The sequence below is a fragment of the Acomys minous genome, assembly GCF_964271855.1.
Source record: "Acomys minous genome assembly, chromosome: 4".
Lineage (NCBI taxonomy): Eukaryota > Metazoa > Chordata > Mammalia > Rodentia > Muridae > Acomys > Acomys minous.
In genome coordinates, this window is record NC_140486.1 from 127,339,940 (window position 1) to 127,364,053 (window position 24,114).

The 24,114-nt window shown below is 43.2% G+C and overlaps 1 protein-coding gene across 2 annotated transcripts; it reads right to left on the bottom strand.

Moving 5' to 3' along the window:
* Window positions 1–260: 260 nt before the first annotated feature.
* Window positions 261–22,738, bottom strand: NDUFV2 (NADH:ubiquinone oxidoreductase core subunit V2). 2 transcript variants are annotated; one of them, XM_084778177.1, is made up of 8 exons: window positions 22,580–22,738; window positions 10,211–10,276; window positions 8,855–8,917; window positions 8,657–8,773; window positions 6,637–6,805; window positions 3,609–3,718; window positions 2,006–2,082; window positions 261–415 (listed from the first exon to the last, which is right to left on the bottom strand). In XM_084778177.1, the coding sequence occupies exons 1-8, from the start codon at window positions 22,628–22,630 to the stop codon at window positions 322–324; spliced, it is 747 nt and encodes a 248-aa protein (XP_084634303.1). In that variant the 5' UTR covers window positions 22,631–22,738; the 3' UTR covers window positions 261–321. The 2 variants fall into 2 exon arrangements, with proteins under 2 accessions (XP_084634303.1, XP_084634304.1); XM_084778178.1 differs by lacking the exon at window positions 10,211–10,276 and having other exon boundaries at window positions 22,580–22,737.
* Window positions 22,739–24,114: the final 1,376 nt, after the last annotated feature.

The following is a 24,114-nucleotide window of genomic DNA, read 5'->3' on the forward strand; positions in this document are numbered from 1 at the left end:
GGCTATACCTAGAGATGGAAAGGAAAAATGTATTTGAAGTTTTGCAGAACTTTTACTTACAATAACCTACTAGTAATAAAAATGGTGTGGCACTGTGAATAGGTGACACGCGAGTGACTCTTAGCTTGCTTATGTCATAATAACAGTCTTCACAGGTAGACTAAGATATGGTTCTGCTGTTTGGACATAATATCTAACAGCTGTAAGTTGCTAGATTACTTCCAAGATGTACAGGTGAGAACAAACAAACAGTATAAAGCTTATGTAGATAAGTTCATAGTTTATTTCTCCAGTGAGTGACATTTTACAGTCGACAGTAGGTTAAAGCCCTGCTTGCACACCAAAGCCAGGTCCTTTAGGTGGTTCAGTCAGAGAAGTAAGGCCTCCAGCTGGCTCACAACAGAAGCGGCCACTCCTGAAAAGAAAAGCAAGTAAGATTATTAGTGGTTAACAGCTGTAACATTTTACTTAAAAAAAAAAAAAAATTGGCCAGGTATGGTGGTACACACCTTTACTCCCTGTATTCCACAGGCAGCAGGAGGTAGAGCTCTGTGAGTTGCTAACCTGGTCTGTATAGTGAGTTCCAGGCTACATAGTAAGACCCTGTCTCCAAATAATAGTAAAAGGCCCCTTTTCAGCTTTAATGCAATCTTACGGGGCTATCATTGTGTTCAGTCCACTGCTGATTAAATGTTACTATGTGCCATATGACTGCACTACAGTTAGTTTGAAGCATCACAGTGAATTCACAAGGCAACTAGAAATCTCACAGAGAGACCAAACTATGGTACACAAGCAAAACTAAAGGTCTGTTATATTGAATAAGACAAAAAATAGGAAGAACACAAGATAGTCATTTCAAACAATAAGTATTATTTAGAAGAGGTAATTAAATGAGTTTGTATTAGGGAAAAAAACAAAGCCAACAATAATAAAGATTATCTTGTATGACATGGCTCAGTAGGAAAAAGTGATGGCTGCAAAAGGCTGGTAACCCAAGTTCAAAACCTGGAGGAGAGAACCAACTCCACAAAATTGTCCTCTGACCTCCACATATACATTAAACATGAAAAAAAAATTTTTTTTTAAGATTTTTATTGTGTATAGAGTATTCCACCTGCATGTACACCTGCAGCCCAGAAGAGGGCGCCATTTCTCATTCTATATTGTTGTGAGCCACCATGTGGTTGCTGCAAATTGAACTCAGGACCTTTGGAAGAGCAGCCAGTTCCCTTAACCACTGAGCCACCTCTTCAGCCCTAAACATGAAATTTATTTATTTATTTATTTATTTATTTATTTATTTATTTATTTTGAAACAGATTTCTCTGTGTAGCCTTGGCTATCCTGGACTCACTTCGTAGTTCAGGCTGGCCTTGAATTCACAGAGATCCACCTGCCTCTGTTTCCTGAGTTGCTGGGATAATAGGTGTGCACCACCATGCCCAGCTGAGAATACAATAATTTTTAAAAATCCTGTATTGGATCTTTAGGTGGAAATAAGCGGGAGGCTAATTTCTGATCAGTCTTCTAGCAACATGATTCTAAGCAACAAACAGACTTCTATTTGTACAAGATTCTCTTTCAGTATAATGTTGATAGCTGAGAGGTCCACATCTGTGTATGAAGTGTATGTAAGCATGTTGCACCTGTGTCTGTGTGGGGTACATGGTGTGGTCTGCCTCTATTGCTGTCTACCTTATGTCTGAAGGCACTGCCTCCCCTGAGCTGTGCGCTTGCTGTTTCAGCTAGTCTGGTAGCTGCCTTGCTCAGGGGACTCCCTATCTGTTCTTCCCAACGCTGGGACTGCAGCCAAGCTACCAGCCCACTCAGCTTTTACATATGTTCTGGGAATCTAAGCACCTACCCATCTCCCCAGCCTTATCTTACATTTTTTTTTTTAGGGGGGGAGGGTTGAGACAGGATTTCTCTGTGTAATTTATCTTACAATTTTTAGATAGATAGATGATGCCACCAGAGTTTATATATAGAAATAAAAGTATACCTTGGCCCAGGTTTTGGAACTTTCCCAGCTCTGAGTTCATCAATAATCTCTTCAATATCCTTTGGTGTCAGATCCTCCTAAAGAGAAATTGAAGCCATCAACGAACTGCTGTAAAAAAACAGAACCTAAGTCCTTAAAGTTAACTCATCTATTACCACCGAGATCCCTCCAGTGAGTAACTCCAGCATACATCAGGAGCTAAAGCTCATTGACTTCTGGCCTCACCACTACTTAACCTAGTCATCTCAGAGGAGTTACTCTCTCGAGTGCCCTTACTGAGAACTCAATTTGAACTTGTTTGTGGGATGGTCTGAGTGAGAGTGGCCCCCATAGGCCCATCTATCTGAATGCTTAGTAACCAGGGAGTAGCAGCACTTAAAAGAATTAGATGTGGCCTTGCTGAAGAAAGTGTGTCACTGGCAGTGAGCTTGAAGGTTTCAAAAGCTCACGCAAGCCCAGTGTCTCTCACTGCTTTCAACTGCCTCTCCTTCCCTGCTTGTTACCTGCTGCTTGTCCTGGTGATATGGACAAAACCTCTGAAACCTTAACAGGGCCCCAACTAAATGCTTTCTTTAGCATAAGAGTTGCCCAGTCATGGCGTCTCTTCACATCAATAAGAACAGTGACTAAGACAATAATAACACACGAAATAGAAAAGTACCAAAGAACAAGAAACCCTCTCTCAAAAAGCAAAAAACAAAAACAAAACAAAAAAAGAAAAAAGAAAGAAAGAAAAATATAAACTGAGGGCAGAGCGTGGTGGCGCACACCTTTAATCCCAGAACCTGGGAGGCAGAGGTAGGTAGATCTCTGAGTTTAAGGCCAGCCTGGTCTACAAAGCAAGTCTAGGACACCCAAGACTGTTACACAAAGAAACCTTGACTCAGAAAAAACTTTAAAAAAAAAAAAAAAAAGGAACACCTCCAGAAAACTTATACAGGTCAAAGATAAAGACAAAGGTAAACAAACAAACTTAAAAACAAAGCTGGGCGTGCAGTGCACACCTGTAACCCCAGCACTCAGGGAGGCAGAGGCAGGAGGACCACAGTCAGTTCGAGGCCAGCCTGGTCTACAAAGCAAGTCCAGGACAGCCAAGGCTGCACAGAGACCCTGCCTCGAGGAAAAAAACTTGTGAGATACAGATAAGGCAATAATAGTATGTCATACATTTCATCTATATAAAAAAATTTAAGGCAAGCAATGATATTACTACAGATATAAACTATACAGAAAAAGCTTTAAAACATCTGTAGAAAGAATACACATTAAATTTATGATAGTATCTAGAGAGAAAAGATTTGAGGTGCTTATATGTACAATTTCTTCTGCAAATAATGTTAAAGATAGACAATATTATCCAAGTAGATGCCCTAAAGTATTGCTATTTCATCTTGGTTTCTTCTAAATTTGTCAAAATTTAAAACTCAATTCATATCCTATAGAAAAAAATGCCAAGATGTTTAAAGATAATTCTTTTAATATCTTATAGATACTTATACTAATAGTTTCTTCTAAATGAGTAGTAACTCAAGAACATTTGTGCACATGAAATGTTTTAAATAAGAAATACAGAACCTTTGCTTACATGAAGTTGGGTACTCACATAGTAGTTGTCATTTATTTGAACCATTGGTGCATTTACACAGGCCCCTAAACATTCCACTTCTATCAGAGTGAAAAGCTTGTCAGGTGTGGTCTCTCCAACCTTTATTCCTAAAGATATAAATGATCGTTATAAAAAATATAAATAACTTAAAAGCTATTTAAGAAAAACAACAATATCAAAATATGTTTAGAGGTATATAAAAATATAGATGTGCATTAATCCTCTGTGAAAATGAAAAGAGCTAAGCTGGGCATGGTAGCGCATGCCTTTAATCCCAGCACTCAGTGGGCAGAGGCAGGTGGATCGCTGTGAGTTCAAGGCCAGCCTGGTTTACAGGTGAGTCCAGGACAGCCAAGGCTACACAGAGAAACCCTGTCTCGAAAAAAACAAGAAACAAATAAACAAAATACTCTTCCATCTTTTTTTTTTTTCTTATTGTCTAGTTCAGGGGTTTTTGTCTTTGACTTTGAGACAGGGCCTCACACTGAAGCTCAGGCCTGGCCTCTAACTTATTACAACCTGCCTGGCTTAGGTTCCAGAGTTCAGGGATTATAGGCAAAAGCCACTTGGCCTAGCTTCAAGCTATCTCCTGAGTAGACTCCTTTAAAATCAGTAAAAAATCTGGCAACCAATTTAAAGCTTTCATTCACTTTGTTATTGCTAAGACTGAACTACTTCCCCACTACCAGCTGCTTGTCTGCCACATGGCTGACCTCCAAGCCCACCTCAGACAGCATGGCTCTCTACCTCTTCTCTATCTCATTCCTACAGGCAGCTGTAGACAGTACCGCTCACCTGCTTTGGGGTTTTTCTTTTAAACTAATAAAATTGTCCTCAAGCCAGTGGTGGCGCACACCTTTAATCCCAGCACTTAGGAGGCAGAGGCAAGCAGATCTCTGTGAGTTCGATGCCAGCCTTGTATAGAGAGTGATTTCCAGGACAGCCAGGCTACAGAGAGAAACCCTGTCTCAAAGACAAAACAAAACAAGCTTGGCATACACCTTTAATCCTAGCACTCTGGAGGTAGAGGCAGGTGGATCCCTGTGAGTTAAAGGCCAGCTTGGTCTACAGAGAAACCCTGTCTGGAAGAAAACAAGTAACTAATTGGACTGCTAATAGCGAGGTTACACCATTAGATTGGGAAAGATTCAGAAAATTGGAGATCAAAGATTACTAAGGAGATAAGGAAAATGAGTTCTCACACACTTAAGGAAAGGCATTGGCAAAACACAGCAAATGTGACTCAGCAACCTTAATACACAACATAAGACATGCAAAGGTGTGTGTACATGAAGTACTGGAGTACTCTGTCTATCATAGCTGAACAATGAGGACAATGTATGCTATGTGAAAAAGTACCCAAACTTACAGCACATAACGAAAGTACAGATATAATTATATTTATAGGCAAAATAATAAAGGATGTAAGACCTGTAACTAATATACCAAGCAGTACCAGTCTATACCTTAGAGGTGTATTTAGGCAGATTGAGCTTCCTGCCTTATATACTTCAGTATTGCCCAAACATCCTTTATTTTTTAAAGCCACAATCAATGTCAAAGGCCAGCTACTTGAGAGACTGAGGTCAGAGGACTGCAAGCAAGTCAGCTTGGTCAACTCAGTAAGACCCTATCTCAAAATAAGTTAAAGAATTAACTGAGAATGCGAGTCAGTGTTAAATATACTTGCCTCTAGTATTAAGCCTGTGTTTCCTCAGTAGAAGAAGGAAAATTAAAAGATACTTTAACTTCATATAGGTAAAAATACAGGCAGGCAGTGCTGGCACAAGCCTTTAATCCCAGCACTCAGGAGGCTGAGGCTGGCGAATCTCTGCGTTCTGCATTCAAGGCCAATCTGATCTGCAGAGCAAGTACTATATAGAGCAGAGCAGGGCTATATAGAGAAACCTTGTCTCAAGAACACAATAAAAACAGCAATGGCAGTTTTGTATGGAAAGTAATCATATATTTTGTAAATATGCTATAATTACATTTATTTAAAATTTCCCTTATTGTGAAATATTCCTACTATGCTATTACTTATCCCATGGCTTCTCTAAAAAAGTATACGGACATTTAAAAAAGTATGTGAGAGATCTGTGCGTGTAAGTGCAGGAGCCCCAAGAAATGCCTGGTCCCCCGGGAACGAGAGTTACAGGTGGCTGTACACAGACAACACAGATACTGGGTAGGAACTAAGCTCCAGGACTCTGGAAAAGCAGTACTGCCTTTAGCCTGAGCCATCTCTCTAGCCCACACACAGTCATTTTTATGTGACATGTGCTAACATATGAGATAATATTCCTAGAAGCTTTACAAACGTACTTAATGACTAACATAGATTAAAGGCTCAGACTTGAGGCTGAGAATTAGATATACACAAACTATAAAGAAATACAAGTGCCCAGTGGTGATGGGACACAACTTTAATCCCAGCACTCGGGAGGCAGAGCACTCTGTGAGTTTGAGACAGCCTGGTCTACAAAATGAGTTTAAAATGACCAGGGATACACCAAGAAACCCTGTCTCAAACAACAAAAAGAAAAAAGAAAAATAAGCAAATAATACTTTTTAAGTACTGAGAAACTACAAACCAAATAGAATAAATTGATGTTGAAATTTTTAGGTAGAAAATGTCAGATCTAAAGAGATAATTTTATTTGGAAGGCTGAAAGTGTACAGAGATGAAGCTATTGAGACAGGTTCTTAATGTGTAGTCGAGGCTGGCTTAAAACTCACTCTATAGCCTAGGCTAACCTAGAACTCAACATCCCAAGTGCTGAGATTATAGGTGTGTACCACCATAACCTATTAGACAATCTTGGTGTTTTTGTTTGTTTGTTGTTGGGGTGGGGTGTGGGGAGAATTTTCAAGACAGGGTTTCTTGGTGAAGCCCTGGCTGTCCTGGAAGCTGCTTTGCAGAGCCACCTCCCTGGCTCCCAAGTGCTGGGGGATTAAGGCTGTGCCTCACTGCATTCCAGGCTAATCTTGGTATTGTTAACAAAAGAAATGAAGTATTGCATACCGAGCTTTCTCTGAAGGGTCTTTAATATACTGTCAGAATCTCGAAGCATGCAAGGTGTAGTAGTGCAGACCTGAATATGGTACTTTCCAACTGGCTTTCGATTATACATTGTATAAAAAGTTGCTACTTCATATACTCTCATAGGAGGTACTTGTAAAACTTCTGCCACCTAAAACATTAAAGAAGATGATCACAATGTTTGTTACATGAAGCGTAATGTCCCCTACTCTAAATAGCACAATATGTTCTAAATGCTCTCACACTGCTACTTGTTTTAGTTTTCTCTGTAGGCTTACTATTCAACATGACAAGAGATTTCTCATTATTAAAAATACAAATGTATGTCCCGGAAAGAAGTCTTGGCAAATAAAAGAGCTTGCTTACTACAGAAGTCTGAAGAGCTAAGTTTGATCCCTGGGACTCACATAAGGACTGAACCAAGGGCTGGAGAGGCAGCTCAGAGGTTAAGAACACTGGCTGCTCTTCCAAAGGTCCTGAGTTCAATTCACAGCAACCACATGGTGGCTCACAACCACTTATAATGTGATTTGATGCTCTCTTCTGGCCTACAGGTGTACATGCAGATAGAACACTCATATGTTAAATAAATCTTAAAAAAAAAAAAAAAAAGACTGAACTCACAGAACCAACTCCACACTCCACAGGACTGCCCTCTGACCTTCACACATACTGTGGCATGCACATGTCCACACACACGTCATACACAGAAGTTCACAATTATTTAAAAGATTTATTATGTATACAGTGCTCTGCCTGCACACCAGAACAGGGCATTAGGTCACATTATAGATGTTTGTGAGCCTCCATGTGGTTGCTGGGAATTGAACTCAGGACCTCTGGAGGAGCACTTAGTGCTCTTATCCTCTACACCATCTCTCCAGGCCCAGAAGTTCAATTTTTTAAAACTAAGGTTAATTTCAAATAAAGCATTTTTTCACAAGCATTATATAGCATAGTATTTTTTGTTTTCTCTTTCTTTCTTAGTCCTAAAATTGAACCCATGGCTTTGGAGTTGGTAGGCAATGCTACATACCAAGTCACAGCAAGGTTTAGGAAGAAAACTAACCCTTGTGTTTACTAAGGAAGGTATTTAGTTAAATAAAGCTTTGCAGAATCTGTCAGTATTAGTGAGGTATGTACACAGAACAAGCAACACAACCTGAAATCTGCATTTGTGATTATTAAAGTCTATTCCTATTCTCCCAATAAAGGTGGTATCTTTGTCTTGTTTCTTTTTGTGATCGTCCACCTTAACAGTATAACCAGATGAGGTTTAGAAAAGGGCGAGGTGAGCAAACTACAGTGGCAGATCTATGACGGCGGGTCAAGCAGCAAACACAGTGCGCTGTTCTTTACACAGCACTCTGTAAGTGTATGTTGTGCTGTTGCATGAATGCAATTACTGTACTCACAGGATATAAGCAAATCTGAACTTTAGATTACTGCTGAAACTATTTGAAAACAATCCTCACATTTGCAATCTTAGTGCTTGGGAGCTGAGGCGGGAGGCCTGGCAAAAGCTCAAGAGTAGACTGGGCTAAGGGTGGCAGGCAGACGCTGTTTAGGAAGACAGCATGAGTCTTAACTGTTTAAAACGGCAGCTCTGCAGTAACCAAATGTCATACATACCACATATTAAATACTGACTTTCATTAAAAGACTAGAACCAAAGATATAAAAATATTAAGAGATTACATTTGTTAAGTGATTTTTTGCCCCTGTAATTTTAGTGTATTAATTTTTAAAACAACTTGATACTAAATTATATACACTTGAGATCTTTTATTATGATCATTTCCCATTTCTAAAAGGGTGTGGGGAGAGAAAAAGATGTCTTTCACACTGATGCCTACTTCCCACAAGAATGGAAGCTGTATTAAGGGAACTGACACACTAAGGAGGACGTCTATTATCCATCCCTATCTATGTGTACGTATGACTAAAATGAAGTTATCACATACCATCTCTTCTCTTTCCCGAGGCAAAGTGAATTCAGTACCTTGTTCATAGCGGAGATGGGCAGCCATCCATTCTGTCTCTGCGCTAGATCCAGGACTGGAAGAACAGCTGCTGATTTATGCCCTTCAGGGTAGTTTTTCACTATTGCCTCTATCCTCTGTAAAAGGAAAAGTGCCTGTTTTGCACATATGAAAGCACTGCATACTTGATAAACTAATTATATTGTTATTAGACATACCTTATAGTTTTCTGGTGTGAAATCGAATGGAGTATCTGGGTTATTCTCAGGAGTATCTCTGTGCTATACCAAAACACAAGAGTTTTTTCCAAAATTATCAACATCTCCCCTGTAATGTAAATACTACTGTACGTTACATAATACTGTGCTGCTCATTTAATCTCTACTTTAATTTCATCGCTCTATCTTTGTAGCAAGAAGGACTAAAAATACATATCTGTTGACTGTTTACCAAAGTAAAGTTAGCAGAACTAAAAAATTTAGAATAGTATCAAAGCCTGCCCTTAAAGATTAAGCAGTAACTGGGCATGGTGGCACGTGCCTTTAACCCACTCAGGCTGTCTACAGGACAGTCAGGGCTTTACACACACATACACACCAAAAACAACCCCTCCCCCCCAAAAAAAGATAGCCAGGCATGGTGGTGCACACCTGTAATCCCAGCACTCTTGGGAGGCAGAGGCAGGCAGATCACTGTGAGTTTGAGGCCAGTCTGGCCTACAAACCAAGGAGAGCCAGGACTACAAGAGAAACCCTGTTGTGAAAAAGAAAAAAGAAAAAAAAAAATGCTTGCAGTTGCTGCGCATGGTGGTGCACACCTTTCATCCCAGCCATTGCAGGCAAATCTCTGACTTTGAGGCCAGCCTGGTCTACAGAGCAAGTTCCAGGACAGCCAAGGCTCTGTTATACTGAGAAACCATCTCAAAAAGACAAACAAACAAAAAAAAAAGGTTGCTGCTAATGCAGAGAAGCAGAGTACAGTTTCCAGCATCCCACATTGGGAAACTTAAAACTCCCCGTAACTCCACGTCCAAGGTATCCAATGGTCCCTTCTGGCCTCTAGGAGTACCTGTACCACATGTAGACATATATACCAATAAAATTTTTATATAAAAATTCTAAGCTGGGTGTGGTGGCGCACGCCTTTAATCCCAGCACTCAGGAGGCAGAGGCAGGTAGATCCCTGTGAGTTCAAGGCCAGCCTGGTCTACAATGCGAGTCCAGGACAGCCAAGGCTACAAAGAGAAACTGTGTCTCAAAAAAAAAAAAAAAAAAATCTAAATGTAGGGTGTGGGTCCAAGCCTCCAGCACTAGAAAGAATTCAAAAACTTTAAACATTTTAACTTTATGTATGAGCGTGATTGAGAACATATATGTGCACTGTGTACATGCAAGAGCCACAGATCAGAAGATGGTGTTGAACCCTTAGGGACTAGAGTTAGAGGCAGCTGTGAGGTGCCATGTGAGCGGCTGGGAACCAAGCCTGAGTCCTTTGCAAGAACAGTAAGCAAGTCCTCTTAACCTCTGTTCTCAAATTCCCAAGTCTCTCCATTACGAGAAATTCTAACTGCTTACCACAAATAAGGCTCCTCCAGCACTATGTTGCACTGTTGTCTTATGCAGAGTCCTTACATGTCGTCCCTAAAGTTTAAAATGTTAAGAAAACTTAATCATACATTTTTGAAATTTTTCATGAAGAAATATTTTAAGAGTTGTAACTTAAATCAAGGGAATGGAGTTATCTCAGGCATCATCTTAGGAGAGCCTTCACCTTTTGCCCTTCTTTTCACAAGTGTCAGGAAACATGCAAACAGGCACACTATCCCCTCACCTGTGGGAGCAGTGGAAGAGCTGCCAAAACCCAAGCCAGAGCTAAGCACAGGTGTGTGCCACGCACACTTCTACACATACTAGGTCACATGCAACTCAGAACTGACTGGCTGTCTGTTCTGTTGTCTAAGCTGATGAGGTCTCAGCTTCTTCATATGGTGAGGTTTTGTTTGCTTGAGACAGAGTCTCCCTGTGCAGTCCTGCTATCATGGACTGTCCTGTAGACCAGGCTGCCCTTATAGAAATAACCTGCCTCTGCCTCCCAAAATTGAAGGTTTGTTCTGCCACACCTGGCCCTAGCTATGCACAAACTGTCACAGCAGTATACTCTTCTAAAAATGTTTGATAGGGTCTCCCTATGTAGCGCAAGCTGGCCTTTAAGCTTTTCTTTCTGCCTCAGCCACCCTGGTACTGGACTGATTATAGGAGGTGTGACTAGGTTGCCCGCCTTCCCAATTCTTCACTAATTAGTTCAGGAGCTGCAGCCACACACCTTATTGCTTCTAGTGCTATGCAGACTTACAAGGTGCAAAATCTGACAAATGTTGCTCTCTTGTCCCTCTCCTCATCTCATGACTTCCCTACACAATTAAACCACTGTTCTAAATCCTACCACTTCTGCACTCTGGGAACCACAAATACCAGGGCACCGAGTTAGACCCAGCATACAACTGGCTATCAAAGAGGCCAAGTGCAAGTGGGAGGATGCAACAACACCCTTAACTTACCAAAGATCAAAGCTGTAGAAATACATTTCCATAGCACACCCTGCTTCAGTTAGGAAACATACAGTGTGAATACTATTGGTTTTATGTAGCTAAAAGTATAGCACACAACCAGAGGTCCCCAGAGCGGCTTTGCCTTATCTGTGTCCTCCTCACCACCACCACCACCCACTGTTAGGCAGGTAGTGGATAAACAGCATTTCTATACACTTTTTTTCTTTTAAATATATAATTTTAAAAAAACAACATAGTCAAGGCTGTGATGTTAATGATGCTAAGCTTTATAAAAGAGCACTGCAGGCCGGGCGGTGGTAGTGCACACCTTTAATCCTAGCACTTGGGAGGCAGAGGCCGGCGGATCTCTGTGAGTTCAAGGGTAGCCTGGTCTACAAAGTGAGGTCAGGACAACCAAGGCTACACAGAGAAACCCTGTCTAGGAAAAAAACAAAACAAAAAACTCAAAAACTACAGTCACTTTAGCTGAAGAGACAATAAAATATAAAAACAATTTGGAATAACAGAGAATTACTTAAGTAAACACTGAGAGAAAATACTTGTTTTGTAATAATGTAGAAATAGTTCATTTTAGCTAGGGAGTAGTGGCGCATGCCCGAAGGCAAGGTAGGTGGATCTCTGTGAATCTGAGGCCAGCCTGGTCTACAAAGTGAGTCTAGGACAGCCAAGGCTACACAGAGAAACCTTGTCTTGAAAAACGAAAAGCCAACAAACAGCAGGTAACTTTAGAGAAAGCGTGTAATGGCTTCAGCCTCGAGCCTTCCATCCTCACTCCCTTACCCGCTCGTCACGCCTTGAAGGTCACTGTCCTCTGGGCTCAGCGCCTACTGCTCTGTTCTTTCCTTTACATCCTTCCCCTCTGTCATCATCTGCCAACTGCTAAGCCTTACACACTTCTAGTGATAAAAGGATAACACCCAGAAAAGATCTTAAGTGTGTAAAGTCAATGAGGGAAATTAATAAAGATCATGAACACTTGAAAACTTACTAGCAATTAAAAGCATGCAATTTAACACCAGCTTAAATTAGGAAAGGTTTTCGGTTTGGGTTTGTTTTTTTTTAGGGTAGCATTCCACTTTGTTGAGAGCATGGGAGAAACAGGCTTGCTGATGCGTTAGGCAAACACTCACACAAGCCTTTTAGGGAAGCAAACCGCTATGACTTATGGAAAACCTTGAAGAATTTATATTTTTTTTTCTTTTTTGGTTTTTTTCTAGATAGAGTATGTTTAACAGAGCCTTGGCTGTCCTGGAACTTGCTATGTAGGCCAGGCTGGCCTCAAACTCACACAGACCTGCTTGCCTCTGCCTCCTGAGGCTTTTGTAGCAAGTTTTTGCCTGCTGAGCTACCTCACCACCCAAAGGGAAGTTTTAAATGAACAAAGTCTCCATATTAGAGTACCAAGTGGCTGTTTATCTTCATAAAAATGATACAGGAAAAAAATATCAATGCCACAATTACATCCAGAAATAATCAAGAATTCTTTTTTAAAGGCATAAATGGGCCTGGAGAGATGGTTCAGCAGTTAAGAACCCTGGCTGCTCTTCCAGAGGACCCAGTTTCAATTCCCAGCCCCCACATGCTGGCTCACAACTGTCTGCACCTCCAGCCCTAGGGACCCTCTTCTGATGACCTCAGGCAGCAGCATGGTGTACAGACATACACACAGGCAAAACACTCACACATAAATTACAACAAAATAAACTTAAAAACAAAACAAAAACAGGTGGGGTATGGTGGCGCAGGCCTTTAATCCCAGCACTCCCAAGGCAGGTGGATAGCTATGAGCTATGAGTGAGTCCAGGACAGCCAAGGCTACACAGAGAAACCCTACCTTGAAAAACCAAAAAACAACAACAACAAAAAACAAAACAAACAAAAAAACAAAAATCCACCAGACTTTCATCCCTATTATAACAAATATAGACACTAATAAAGAAATTGAATGCCACTAGTCATAGTGGCACAAGCCTTTAATCCCAGCACTTGGGAGGCAGAGACAGGCGGACTGCTTTGAGTTGGAGGCCAGCCTGGTCTACAAAGAGAGTTCCAAGACAGCCAGGGCTACACAGAGAAACACTGTCTCAAAAAACAAACAAACAAACAAACAAACAATGCGATAAATAATTGTCACCATCATTTTTATTTTAAGGGCTCATAAATTTTTCTCTATTTTTCATATTCCTACTTAACGCTGACACACAAATTGAAAAAGATTGATTTAAAGTAAAACATTCACAAATGAAATTCATCAAGTTTTTTTGGTCAGTATTTGATCCCTTTTTTATTTACTCAGAATGTTTCATGCACATATTTTATTTAAAATAAATACAGAGGAGTTGGAGAGATGGCTCAGTGGTTAAGAGCACTTTCTTTTGCAGAAGACTGAAGTTTGATTCCCAGCACCCACATGGGTAGCTTGTAATTGTCTCTAACTCCACTTCCAGGGCAACCAGTACCCTCTTCTGGCTTCTGGGGCACAAGTACACATTCAGTGAACATACACACGTAGGCAAAACACTCATACACATAGAATAAATCTTTAAAATAAATACAGAAGTAATTTCTAAAAGCTGTTCGTTAGCTTTTCCTAGTACAACACACCTCTTGCAGAAGCTCTCCTTCCTCCCCTCCAGAAGAGGAGAGGAAGCACAAGGAGCACCTGCTGCAGAGCCCACTTCCTACTTTATGTGAGATGCCCAGGGTACTGTAAAGTCGCCACGGTCCTTAGCCATGCACACATGGTCGTCTTGTGTATTGGCTGCTCCACTGTCCTGTCAGCCTGAGGTGGAAAAGCAAGGCTGGCAGAAAGACGCTGTGTATAGGAGGAAGCAGCTCTGAAAGCTCCTGGCTGTTTATGGTGAGTGGGACCATCCCAATAAACAATTTTGACTTTTAAAAAAAAGTGTTCATTTGGAAAGTCTTTTTAGCAGTCATTTATCTACTTATTTTTTTCTCTGCCAACTCACAGAAGTTGGCTTCAAGGACAGCATTCAAGATGGCAGTCTTGGTGGCAAGCAGCCCCAACAACTGGACTATCTCACCAAACTCTAGAAAAATCTATTTTTGAGGCACATTCTTGCTGGCCAGTAACTCTGGAAATTCACATGAATTTAGACACATTTTCTCATAATGTTTTAATTGCAAATCACCGAGGACACAATGATTAAGAAGGGTGGGGAGGGCTGGAGAGATGGCTCAGTGGTTAAGAGCACTGTCTGCTCTTCCAAAGGTCCTGAGTTTAATTCCCAGCAACCACATGGTGGCTCACAACCATCTATAATGTGATCTGCTGCCCCCTTCTGGACTGGAGTTGTACACGCAGGCAGAGCACTGTATATGTAATAATAAATAAATAAATAAATATTTAAAAAAAAAAAAGGGTGGGGAAAAAAGCTAAGTAGTACAAACTCAGGACTTTCTGGTTTTGTTTGTTTCCCAGGTAAGAATTTATATTACTTTGCCACTTCCTAATATGCAACCTTTTTTTTTTTTATAAAAAAGACAGGGTTTCTCTGTGTAGCCTTGGCTGTCTTGGACTCGCTTTGTAGACCAGGCTGGCCTCAAACTCACAGAAATCCATCTGCCTCTTCTGCCTCTGCCTCCCAAGTGCTGGAATTAAAGACAAGCACCCCCAGGAGGGGTTGGGGGGGCATTTGTTTTTTCAAGACAGGGTTTTTTGTGTAGCCCTGACTATCATAGAATTGTCCAGGCTGGCCTAGAACTCACAGAGATCTGCCTGATTCTGCTGCCCAAGTGCTAAGATTAAAGACAGGAGCTCCTGTTTGTTTATTAAATGGTTTCTTTTTATTGGGCTATTTTAAGATAATAAATGGCATTATTCAGAAAGAACTTCCTAATATTTTAGTTAAAGCATTGTTACTACTTAGAAGACAAGATAAAATTATAACTGAAAGACAGATTTAAAGTAAATTTTAAAGCATGACAGATAAATTGTCTTTTGTTTATGACAATTTTAAAGAAGAGTCATTGTAAGTTTCTTGCATTTGGAAGTAACCAGTTTTTACATTGTAATTACAGTGACTGCTTCTGATACAATTATATTTTCAGATAGTTGAAAAACATCTACTTCAGCGGGCATGGTGGCCCATGCCTTTAACCCCAGCAGAGGCAGGCAGATTGCTGTAAGTTCGATGCCAGCCTGGTCTATAAAGTGAGTCCAGGACAGCCAAGGCTACACAGAGAAACCCTGTCTTAAAAAACAAAAATAAACAAACAAACAACACATCTACTTCCTCTCTGCTGGAATTAATATGTAAATTCCCCTTTTACTTAAAGGAAGTGGAAGGGGATGGGAGTGACACTGGTATTCCCATAATTATTCATGCTAATAATGTATTTCCATTATCCACCACGCTGAGGCCACTAACAGCCCTTTCATTCAAGGCACAGCAAACCAAGCCACCATTTTTACACAAGCACTCCACTCTGACTAGCCCCAGCTCTCCAATTTTCTGTTGGATCCTGTAGGGTGCCTCTCTTGTACACCTGCCTCTGTCTCCCACGCTGGGACTAAAGGTATGTGCCCCCACTGACCGGCTTACTTTTGTTGTTTTAGTCTCACTAGATATAGCCCAGGCTGGCCTAAACTTTAACGTCAGTCTTCCAAGTGCCAAAAGTACAGGTAGAGACCATCACATGAGGCTAGCAGTAGTCTTTATAGACAACACCCTAAAGCTATGGTTGGAGAAATTATTTCAGTATGCATTTCCTCTCACTTACTAGTCACTAAGTCTTGCACCAGAAAAATTTGTAAATGTTATTCCTGCTACTGCCTTCCCAGCCCTGCTTCCCTCCCAGTTCTCCCTCCACCACAGCTCACTACCAATAACATGCTTCCCCGACTGGCTTATGCTTTTCCACATCTCCTAGAGATTCTCACTAAAGTTCTAACGGGCAGAGGACTGAAGGTGGTAGCACTGGAATCAATCTGAACATGCGATGTATCTGCCTTAACTGTTCACCACTTACCGAATAAAATCCAAATATTGCTATGTAATACAAAGGCCTTCTGACCCTTCAGCCTCCTCTCTCCCTTATTTCCTCTCCATCCTTCCACGCTCTTCACTCCTTGTCCACACACCTTCTTACACTCACAGCACTGCTGCACTGTATGCCTCCCACTCATCCCTAAGGCAGCGTCCGCTTCCTCCTCCTAACCCTCTACAGTCACTACAAGAGTCAGTGGCACATCCTCTATACTTAGAGCACTTATCAGTAAGTTATTCATCATATGTAACCATCTTCCCAGGCAACTTCAGAAAAGATTTACACACACACACACACAGACAGAGAGAGAGAGAGAGAGAGAGAGAGAGAGAGAGAGAGAGAGAGCGAGCGCGCATGCACAGGCAAACAAATAACCATGAAATAAAAGGGTGAACCACCCTACTCTATAAGACACTATGTTGTCAAGCTATACTATTTCAGAGGCAGGAGGATCTCTGTGAGTTCCAGGCCAGCCTGGTCTACAAAGTGAGTCCAGAACAGCCAAGGCTACAGAGAGAAACCCTGTTTCAAAAAACCAAACCAAACCAAACAAACAAAAACAAAGTAGGAGTGTATGTAAACCCATCATAAATTGAGAAAAAAAAATCTGTAAAATGTTTTGGGGTTTAGGATTTTCAGACACACACACTTGGGTTTTTTTTTTTTTTTTTTTTGAAGACAAGGTCATTAAGCAGTCCTCGCAGTCCTAGAACCTGCTATGTAGACCAGGCTGGCCTCAAACTCACGGAGATCACTTGGATTAGAGGCATGTATCAACATGCCTAGCCTAAAAGGTAACATTTCTTTTGTGTCTGCTGGGACTTTGTAAAGTTAGGTTTGAGCATCTCTAACAGGCCAACCAGGGCTGCACAGAGAGACCCTGTCTCAAAGAAACCAAAAAATCACGCTTGAGAGGTATGTATGCTAAAAGGACTGGCAAAGTTTAAAGCCAGCCTAGGCAGCATAGTGAGACTCTGTTCTACAAACAAAGAAACAAACAAACAAACAAACAAACAAGAAATAAAACAGAAAAATCATTTTATTTCACAACACCTAGCCACTGAAGATGGCATACTTGTAGCACACCTAGGAAGGTATCACCAAGCCAAGCCACCAATTATTAACTAGGAATTTACGACAACAAAACTTGGTGAAGATACCAACCAAAACCAAACAGACATCAATTTTGGGTTTTTGGGGCTTTTTTCCTTTTAGCATGAAGGCAGGCCAGGCATGGTGGCACACACCTTTAATCTCAGCACTTGGAAGGCTGAGGTAGGAGGATTGGATCGCTATGAGTTCAAGGCCAGCCTGGTCTACAAAGCGAGTGCAGGATAGCCAAGGCTAACACAGAGAGACCTCGTCTAAAAACTAAAACTAAAAACCATAAAGGCAGCCCTAGTCTGCCCTAAGCTAGGCAGCTAAAACTAAGAAGGAAGGAAGGAAGGAAGGAGCGAGCAAGCTGGGCATAGTGATGCACACCTGTAATCCCAGCACTTGGGGAGGCAAAGGCAGGCAGATCTCTTGAGTTCAAGGCCAGCCTGGGCTACAAATTGAGTCTAGGACAGCCAGGGCTACTACACAGAGAAATTTAAAAAAAAAAAAGAGGAAAGAAGGAAAGAAAGAGGGAGGGAGAGAGGCAGAAGGTGGGGGGGGGGGGCAGAAAGCAGTCTTAAATGGCTTATCTTTCCATCGGAACTGTGTAACCTCAGGCATGGACAAGGTGGAAATCCCAGGAAAGGAAGTCATATAATGACTCTGAGCAGCCTGGCTAAGAACAGAACCAGTGTTTGGTCTACCACTCATGACCAGGGGATGGACATTATTAAAGAAGTTAGAATGTAGTACCTATGTAGCTTCAAATTCACAATGTCCAGGACACAATTTAAATTATTCCCCAGAGGGCGGCATGTGGAGTGGCAGCACCAAGCCCATTGTCGAAGCCTGGGGAGGGGGCGCAGAGACTGGAAGCAGCGGGCTGTGCTGAGTTGCATTACAGGAGCCACCGGCTGTTACCAAAACACAAAAGTCTATTCTGAGTCTGTCCGTCTCACACTCACACCTACTGCTAACTTCTGTGCCTATGTTTATTTGCACTGCAGGAGCTCAAATCAAGGGCCTCCCAAATAGTGACAAGTGCTCTACCCCAGGAACAGGCACCTTTTAAAGGTGCAAAAAGGTGATAAGGTGAAAGACAAGAGTTGCCACACAGTTAGCAAAGCAGAACTGTAGCATAAGGGGGTAGTTTCTTTGGAAAATGTAATGGGGAAACTGGAGAAATGGCTCAGTCGTTACAACATCTGGCTCCCTTCCAGAATAGAGGAACTCGTTTCTCAGCACCAACAAGAGGCAACTCACAACAGCTTACAGCTACAGCTCAAGAGCCCCAAACCCTCTCACCTCAGAAGGCACTTGCCCTCACCTACACACCACACCACACACACACACACACACACCTCAGAAAGCACCTGCCCTCACTTGCACACACCACACACACTCTCCCCTTAGAAGGCACCTGTCCTCACTTGCAACACACACACACACAGACAAACAGACACAGACACACAGACACACAGACACACACACACACACACACACACACACACACACACAATTTAAAACTAAAGAAAAATGTATGTGGTCAACCTTGCTCTCAGGAAAGGAACTTTCTTAATAAGACCTTACTCCTATTTTGATTTTTATTAAGTTCATTCTGATATCCCACTGTTTCTGAAAGAGATGTAATTATACAACACCCACCAATGCAAGGCCGTCTAGCATTACTATGACAGTATAGAGGGGCCAGCAAGCTCACTCAGCCAGCACAGACCAAGCCTACTAACCTGAGTTTGATCCCTGAGGTGCACAAGGTCAAAAGAGAGAACTGACTCACAATCTGCTCCTCTGAGCTCTACATCCAACATGGCACATGCCCACACACACACAAATAAGATTAAAAGAAAAAATGAGGCCGGACGTGGTGGCGCACGCCTTTAATCCCAGCACTTGGGAGGCAGAGGCAGGCAGATCACTGTGAGTTCAAGCCCAGCCTGGTCTACAAAGTGAGTCCAGGACAGCCAAGGCTACACTGAGAAACCCTGTCTCAAAAATCCAAAAAGAAAAAAAGAAAAATGACAGTATAGAAACACTTGCTAATCAAGTGATTTAAATGTATTCAGCACTTGGGAGGCTAAGGCAGAATGCTGCAAGTTAGAGGCCAGCCAGGACTAACTAGTGAATTGCATAGCAACTGCAAGATTACCGAGAGTACCATGAAGTCCTGTCACAAGAAGCAAACAAGGGCTAGAGAGGACAGGATGCTTAGGGACACTTGCTGTGTCCCCACCTCTCTCATCCCCCTCCCTCCCTCCCTCTCTCTCAGAGGACCTGAATACTCATGTCAGGTGGCTAATACCTAGAACCCCAGCAACAGGGAGATCAGTGCCTGTCCAAACTCACACACACACATGTAATTAAGACAGTCTGTGGTAGTACAGACCTGTAATCCTAGCATTTGGAAGGTAAAGGCAAGAGGAAGATGAGTTCAAAGCCATCATCACCAGCTGTATAAAGCTTGAAGCCAGTCTGGGTTACATAAGACCCTGTCCCCACCTCATCCCCACCAAATATATGGAAATTATAGGAAAAAAACAGTTACAAAGCTGGGTGTGGTGGCACACTCTCATAATCCCAGCACTTGGGGAGGCAGGTGGATCTCTATGAGTTCAAGGCCAGCCTGGTCTACAAAAGGGAGTCCAGGACAGCCAAGGCTACACAGAAAAACCCTATCTTGAAAAAAAATTTTTTTGTACAGTTTTTTTTTTTTTAATTGTTCAACTGCTTTTCAGGCCAGGTGTGGCGGCCTATGCCACCTTTAATCCCAGTACTTCAGAAGCAGAATCTCTGAGTTTGAGGCCAGGCTGGTCTTCATTCCAGGCTCCATAAAGAAACTCAGCCTTGGGCTGGAGAGATAGCTCAGAGGTTAAGCACCTGACTGTCCTTCCAGAGGTTCTGCGTTCAATTCCCAGCAACTACATGGTGGCTCATGAACATAATGTAATCTGATGCCCTCTTCTGGCCTGCAGGCGTACATGCAGACAGAGCACTGTATACATAATAAATAAATAAATCTTTAAAAAAGGAAGAAAGAGAAAGAAACTCAGCCTCAGCAAGGTGTAGTGGCTCCCAGCAGAGGCAGTGGGCTCTCTTTGAGTTCAAGGCCAGCCTGGTCCAGGACAAGCAAGGCTACATACAGAGAAACCGTGTCTCAAAAAACAAAACAAACAAACAAAAAAAAAAGAAACTCAGCCTCAAAAGAAAAAAGCCACATCCACAAAACAAAATCCTGCTTTTCACTTTCTACAGCCCCTTTGTTACTTTGTGCCTCAAAAACAAAAGCTACCTATGACGCTTTTTCATCCTTCTGAGTAGAGTCTCTCATCATCTTTCATGTGACTTGTCTACAAGACACTCTCTAAGCCGGGGGACCCTGTACAGGCATGCACTCAGAGCAGAGCCCTGACCCCTCCACTAGAAACCTAATAGACTCCTGCCTTGTTCCAGGCACCTTGGACTTGAGTTGGGGATGCTTTATAGACAGAAACGTATACAGCCCAGGCTGACTGCAAACTCACCACACAAATGAAGATAACCTACACCTGACCCTCCTTTCTCTGACTCCTGGTTGCTGAGAAGTCAGTGTGACTAACCATATCCTATGTACCCTGCTGTAAGGTACATATGTACTGCTTCATGTACTTAGATGATGTAAATCCACAAAAACGGGAATTCTAACTTGTAGTGACGCAGACACTGCACCAACATTTAAAAAAAAAAAGTAAAACCAGGCTATTAAACAGGAAACTGCCACCAACTATCACCTATTATATTACACTCCAGCAGGGCATGGCAGCTCACACCTGTACCCTCAGCACTCAAGGGGCAAGGCCAGAGGCCCAACACAAGTTCAAGGCTAGCATGGCACACTTAGCAGGCTCTCGGCCAGCCAGGAAGGGCTTCGTGGTGAGACCTAGTCTCAAAAGAGCGGGTAAGAAAAAAGTGCTACATGCCGGGCGTGGTGGCGCACGCCTTTAATCCCAGTACTCGGGAGGCAGAGGCAGGCATATCGCTGTGAGTTCGAGGCCAGCCTGGACTACAAAGTGAGTCTAGGACAGCCAAGGCTAACACAGAGAAACCCTGTCTCGAAAAACCAAACAAACAAAAAAAAAAGTGCTACATTCCAATCTATACTGCTACCTGGACCTAGCAGTGCATAACCCACAGAAAGACTTCAAACGATTACTGACAGACCCAAGAGCAAATGGGTATATCCCCACTTCACACCTTGAAGAAACACAGACTAAAATGCTCCAGGTCATATAACTACAAAAGGTGATGCTACCCTTCAAAACGCGGGTCTAAGACCCTGAATGGATTCTATGCTAATATACACTGTCTTTTGTTGAGAACTAACTTCATTTTTGTTTTACTGTTGGGAAAATAAAAACCAACCAGACAAAGCTGCTTTCTTTCCTGTACTTGTCCTGTAGTTAATCACAGGAGCCATTGTTTACTGTGTGTCCCTGAACTCTCCGGACGCATGTCATGCTCGTCAAGGTCAGAAGACTATTTGTCGGGGTGGATCTGTCCTTCCATTATAATGTTCGGGGCATTGAACTCTGGTCCTGACACCTGGAGGCACCGGCCTTTGCATGCTGAGCTCTCTCGCAGGCCCTGGAATCTGCATTTCTTAGGTTCACTTGCGTGTTTCAACCTCAATTCAGTTCCTTTGACTGTCTGAGATGTACCCGAAACACAAATGACCACACAAAATGGCGGCTCTTTAGTCAGGGCAGCTATTCATGGTTCTAGTCTTTCACGGTGACTTGCTAGCATTTTCTGCGGAGCGTTCCTTGTAATGAATGAACAACTGCACTAAACGCTGGTCACCTCTATCTAGGCCTGAAGCAACTCAGCCAGCCGTCACCAAGTGTATCAGCGTCTTCTCCAGCACGCTTCCAATTCTGTCGCAGCGCAGCCAGCCTGCCAAGCCTGATAGACAACAAGCCCCTTCCTTCGCTGTGGGGCCCAAGCGGGGCCGGGCCGGGTTCCGCGCCAGGACAAATGACAACCGCCTTCCTGACCTTGACTAAGTTAGGGGGTGTGAATCTCCCGGCCCGCAACCCGCCGCCGCCGCCGCAGCTGCGGAGCATCCCGGCGTCTCCGAGGACGAAGGCCGCGGCGTCCCTGCCGCCGCCAGCACACCTGTCCGGCGCCCTAGGGTCTCCGGGTACCAAAGCTAAGGGAGGCACGACGAGCGGACGACTAGCGGCGACAGTCCCCGGGGTCACCCCGAGCCTCTTACCCACTGAGCGGTGAGGCCGGCCGCCCTGGCCCGCAGCACCAAGGAGAACATGGCGGGATACACAGCTCTACGGTCCCGGCCTCTCTAGGCTCACTCGGAACGAACGAGCCCGGAGGCCGGGAGCGCGCGCGGCACCGAGTCCAGGACGCACGGCGCGCGCGCTCACGAGCCCGGGGCTAGACGAGGGCGCGCGGGGGCTGCTGGGACCGGTGGGCGGACCCGAAACAGTCCAGTCCCTAAATGGTGGGTCTCAGGGAGGCTGAGTCCCCGCCTTGCAAGTGGAAGCGCCCCTCCTAAAGGCGCTTGCGAGGTTTGTGCCAAGCACTTCCTCTGGTATTGCAGTTACTTTTTTCAAAGTCCTTTTTGGTTGAATCCTTTAAGACAAAAGGGCTGTCACATGGTGAACTAGAACACCAAGTGCCTTAGCCCCCGAGCCTTTGCTTTGGGGCGTGTAAAATGAAGGCTAGCTGGAGTCGACTTCGGAATGCTAGCAAGTGGGAGGTAGAAACGATGCCTGTTGGTGCTGCGTGCCGGGAGAACAAGTGTTCTTTGTCCTTCTATATGCGCTAGACATTTTCCATAGTGAAACCGGTGGAGGGAGGAACCCACCGCCTTCTTGATGTTTGATCATCTCTGGAAATTCCTAGCAGCTGTAGTATGCACCGTGCTGTTTCCAGCTGTAGATATTTTAGACAGCATCTTTGTGATCCTCAGCAACCTTCAGAGTGCTCCAATTACAAGTGTGTATCACCACCTTGGGCTTTTAATTTATCCTTTGACGCTTTGACTGTCTTTTCTAGTCGCCCCTTTTCTTTTACTATAATAAAGTTGTGGATAGTTTCTGGAATTTTGACAACAGTATGAAAATTCTGAAAAGTTACCGTCATGAATTTTTTTAGGGGAAAAAAAAAACTAAAATAATGCGGGCTTGGTGGCGCACACTTTTAATCCCAGCACTTGGGAGGCAGAAGCAGGCAGATCGCTGTGAGTTCGAGGCCAGCCTGGTCTTCAAAGCGAGTCCAGGACAGCTAAGGACACACGGAGAAACCCTGTCTCGGAAAACCATGCCTGGCCCCATTGCATTATCTTCAGTATTAGTTTGCCACTTTCAAATTTGCTTCAGTTCCTCTTTAAAGAGAAAGGTAATTTGGCCCTTAATACTGATTTCTCTTGTGTGTGTACACCCAAAAACTGCCATCGTCATTCATAGCTGCAGTAATAGTTTGGCCTCTTCAGAGTCTCATGTGGCCCAAGCTGGTCTCAAACTTACTATAGCTAGAACTGGTCTTGAACTCATGACCTTTATGCCACCACCTCCCAACTGTCACCACCAAACCAGGTCCTCGACATTTATACACACAATTCTCTCTCTCTCTCCCTCCCTCTGCTTTTCGAGACAGGGTTTCTCTGTGTAGCCTTGGCTGTCCTAGACTCACTTTGTAGACCAAGCTGGCCTCTCACTCACAGTGCTCCATCTGCCTCTGCCTCCCGAGTGCTGGGATTAAAAGCATGCGCCGCCACCACCACCCAGCCAC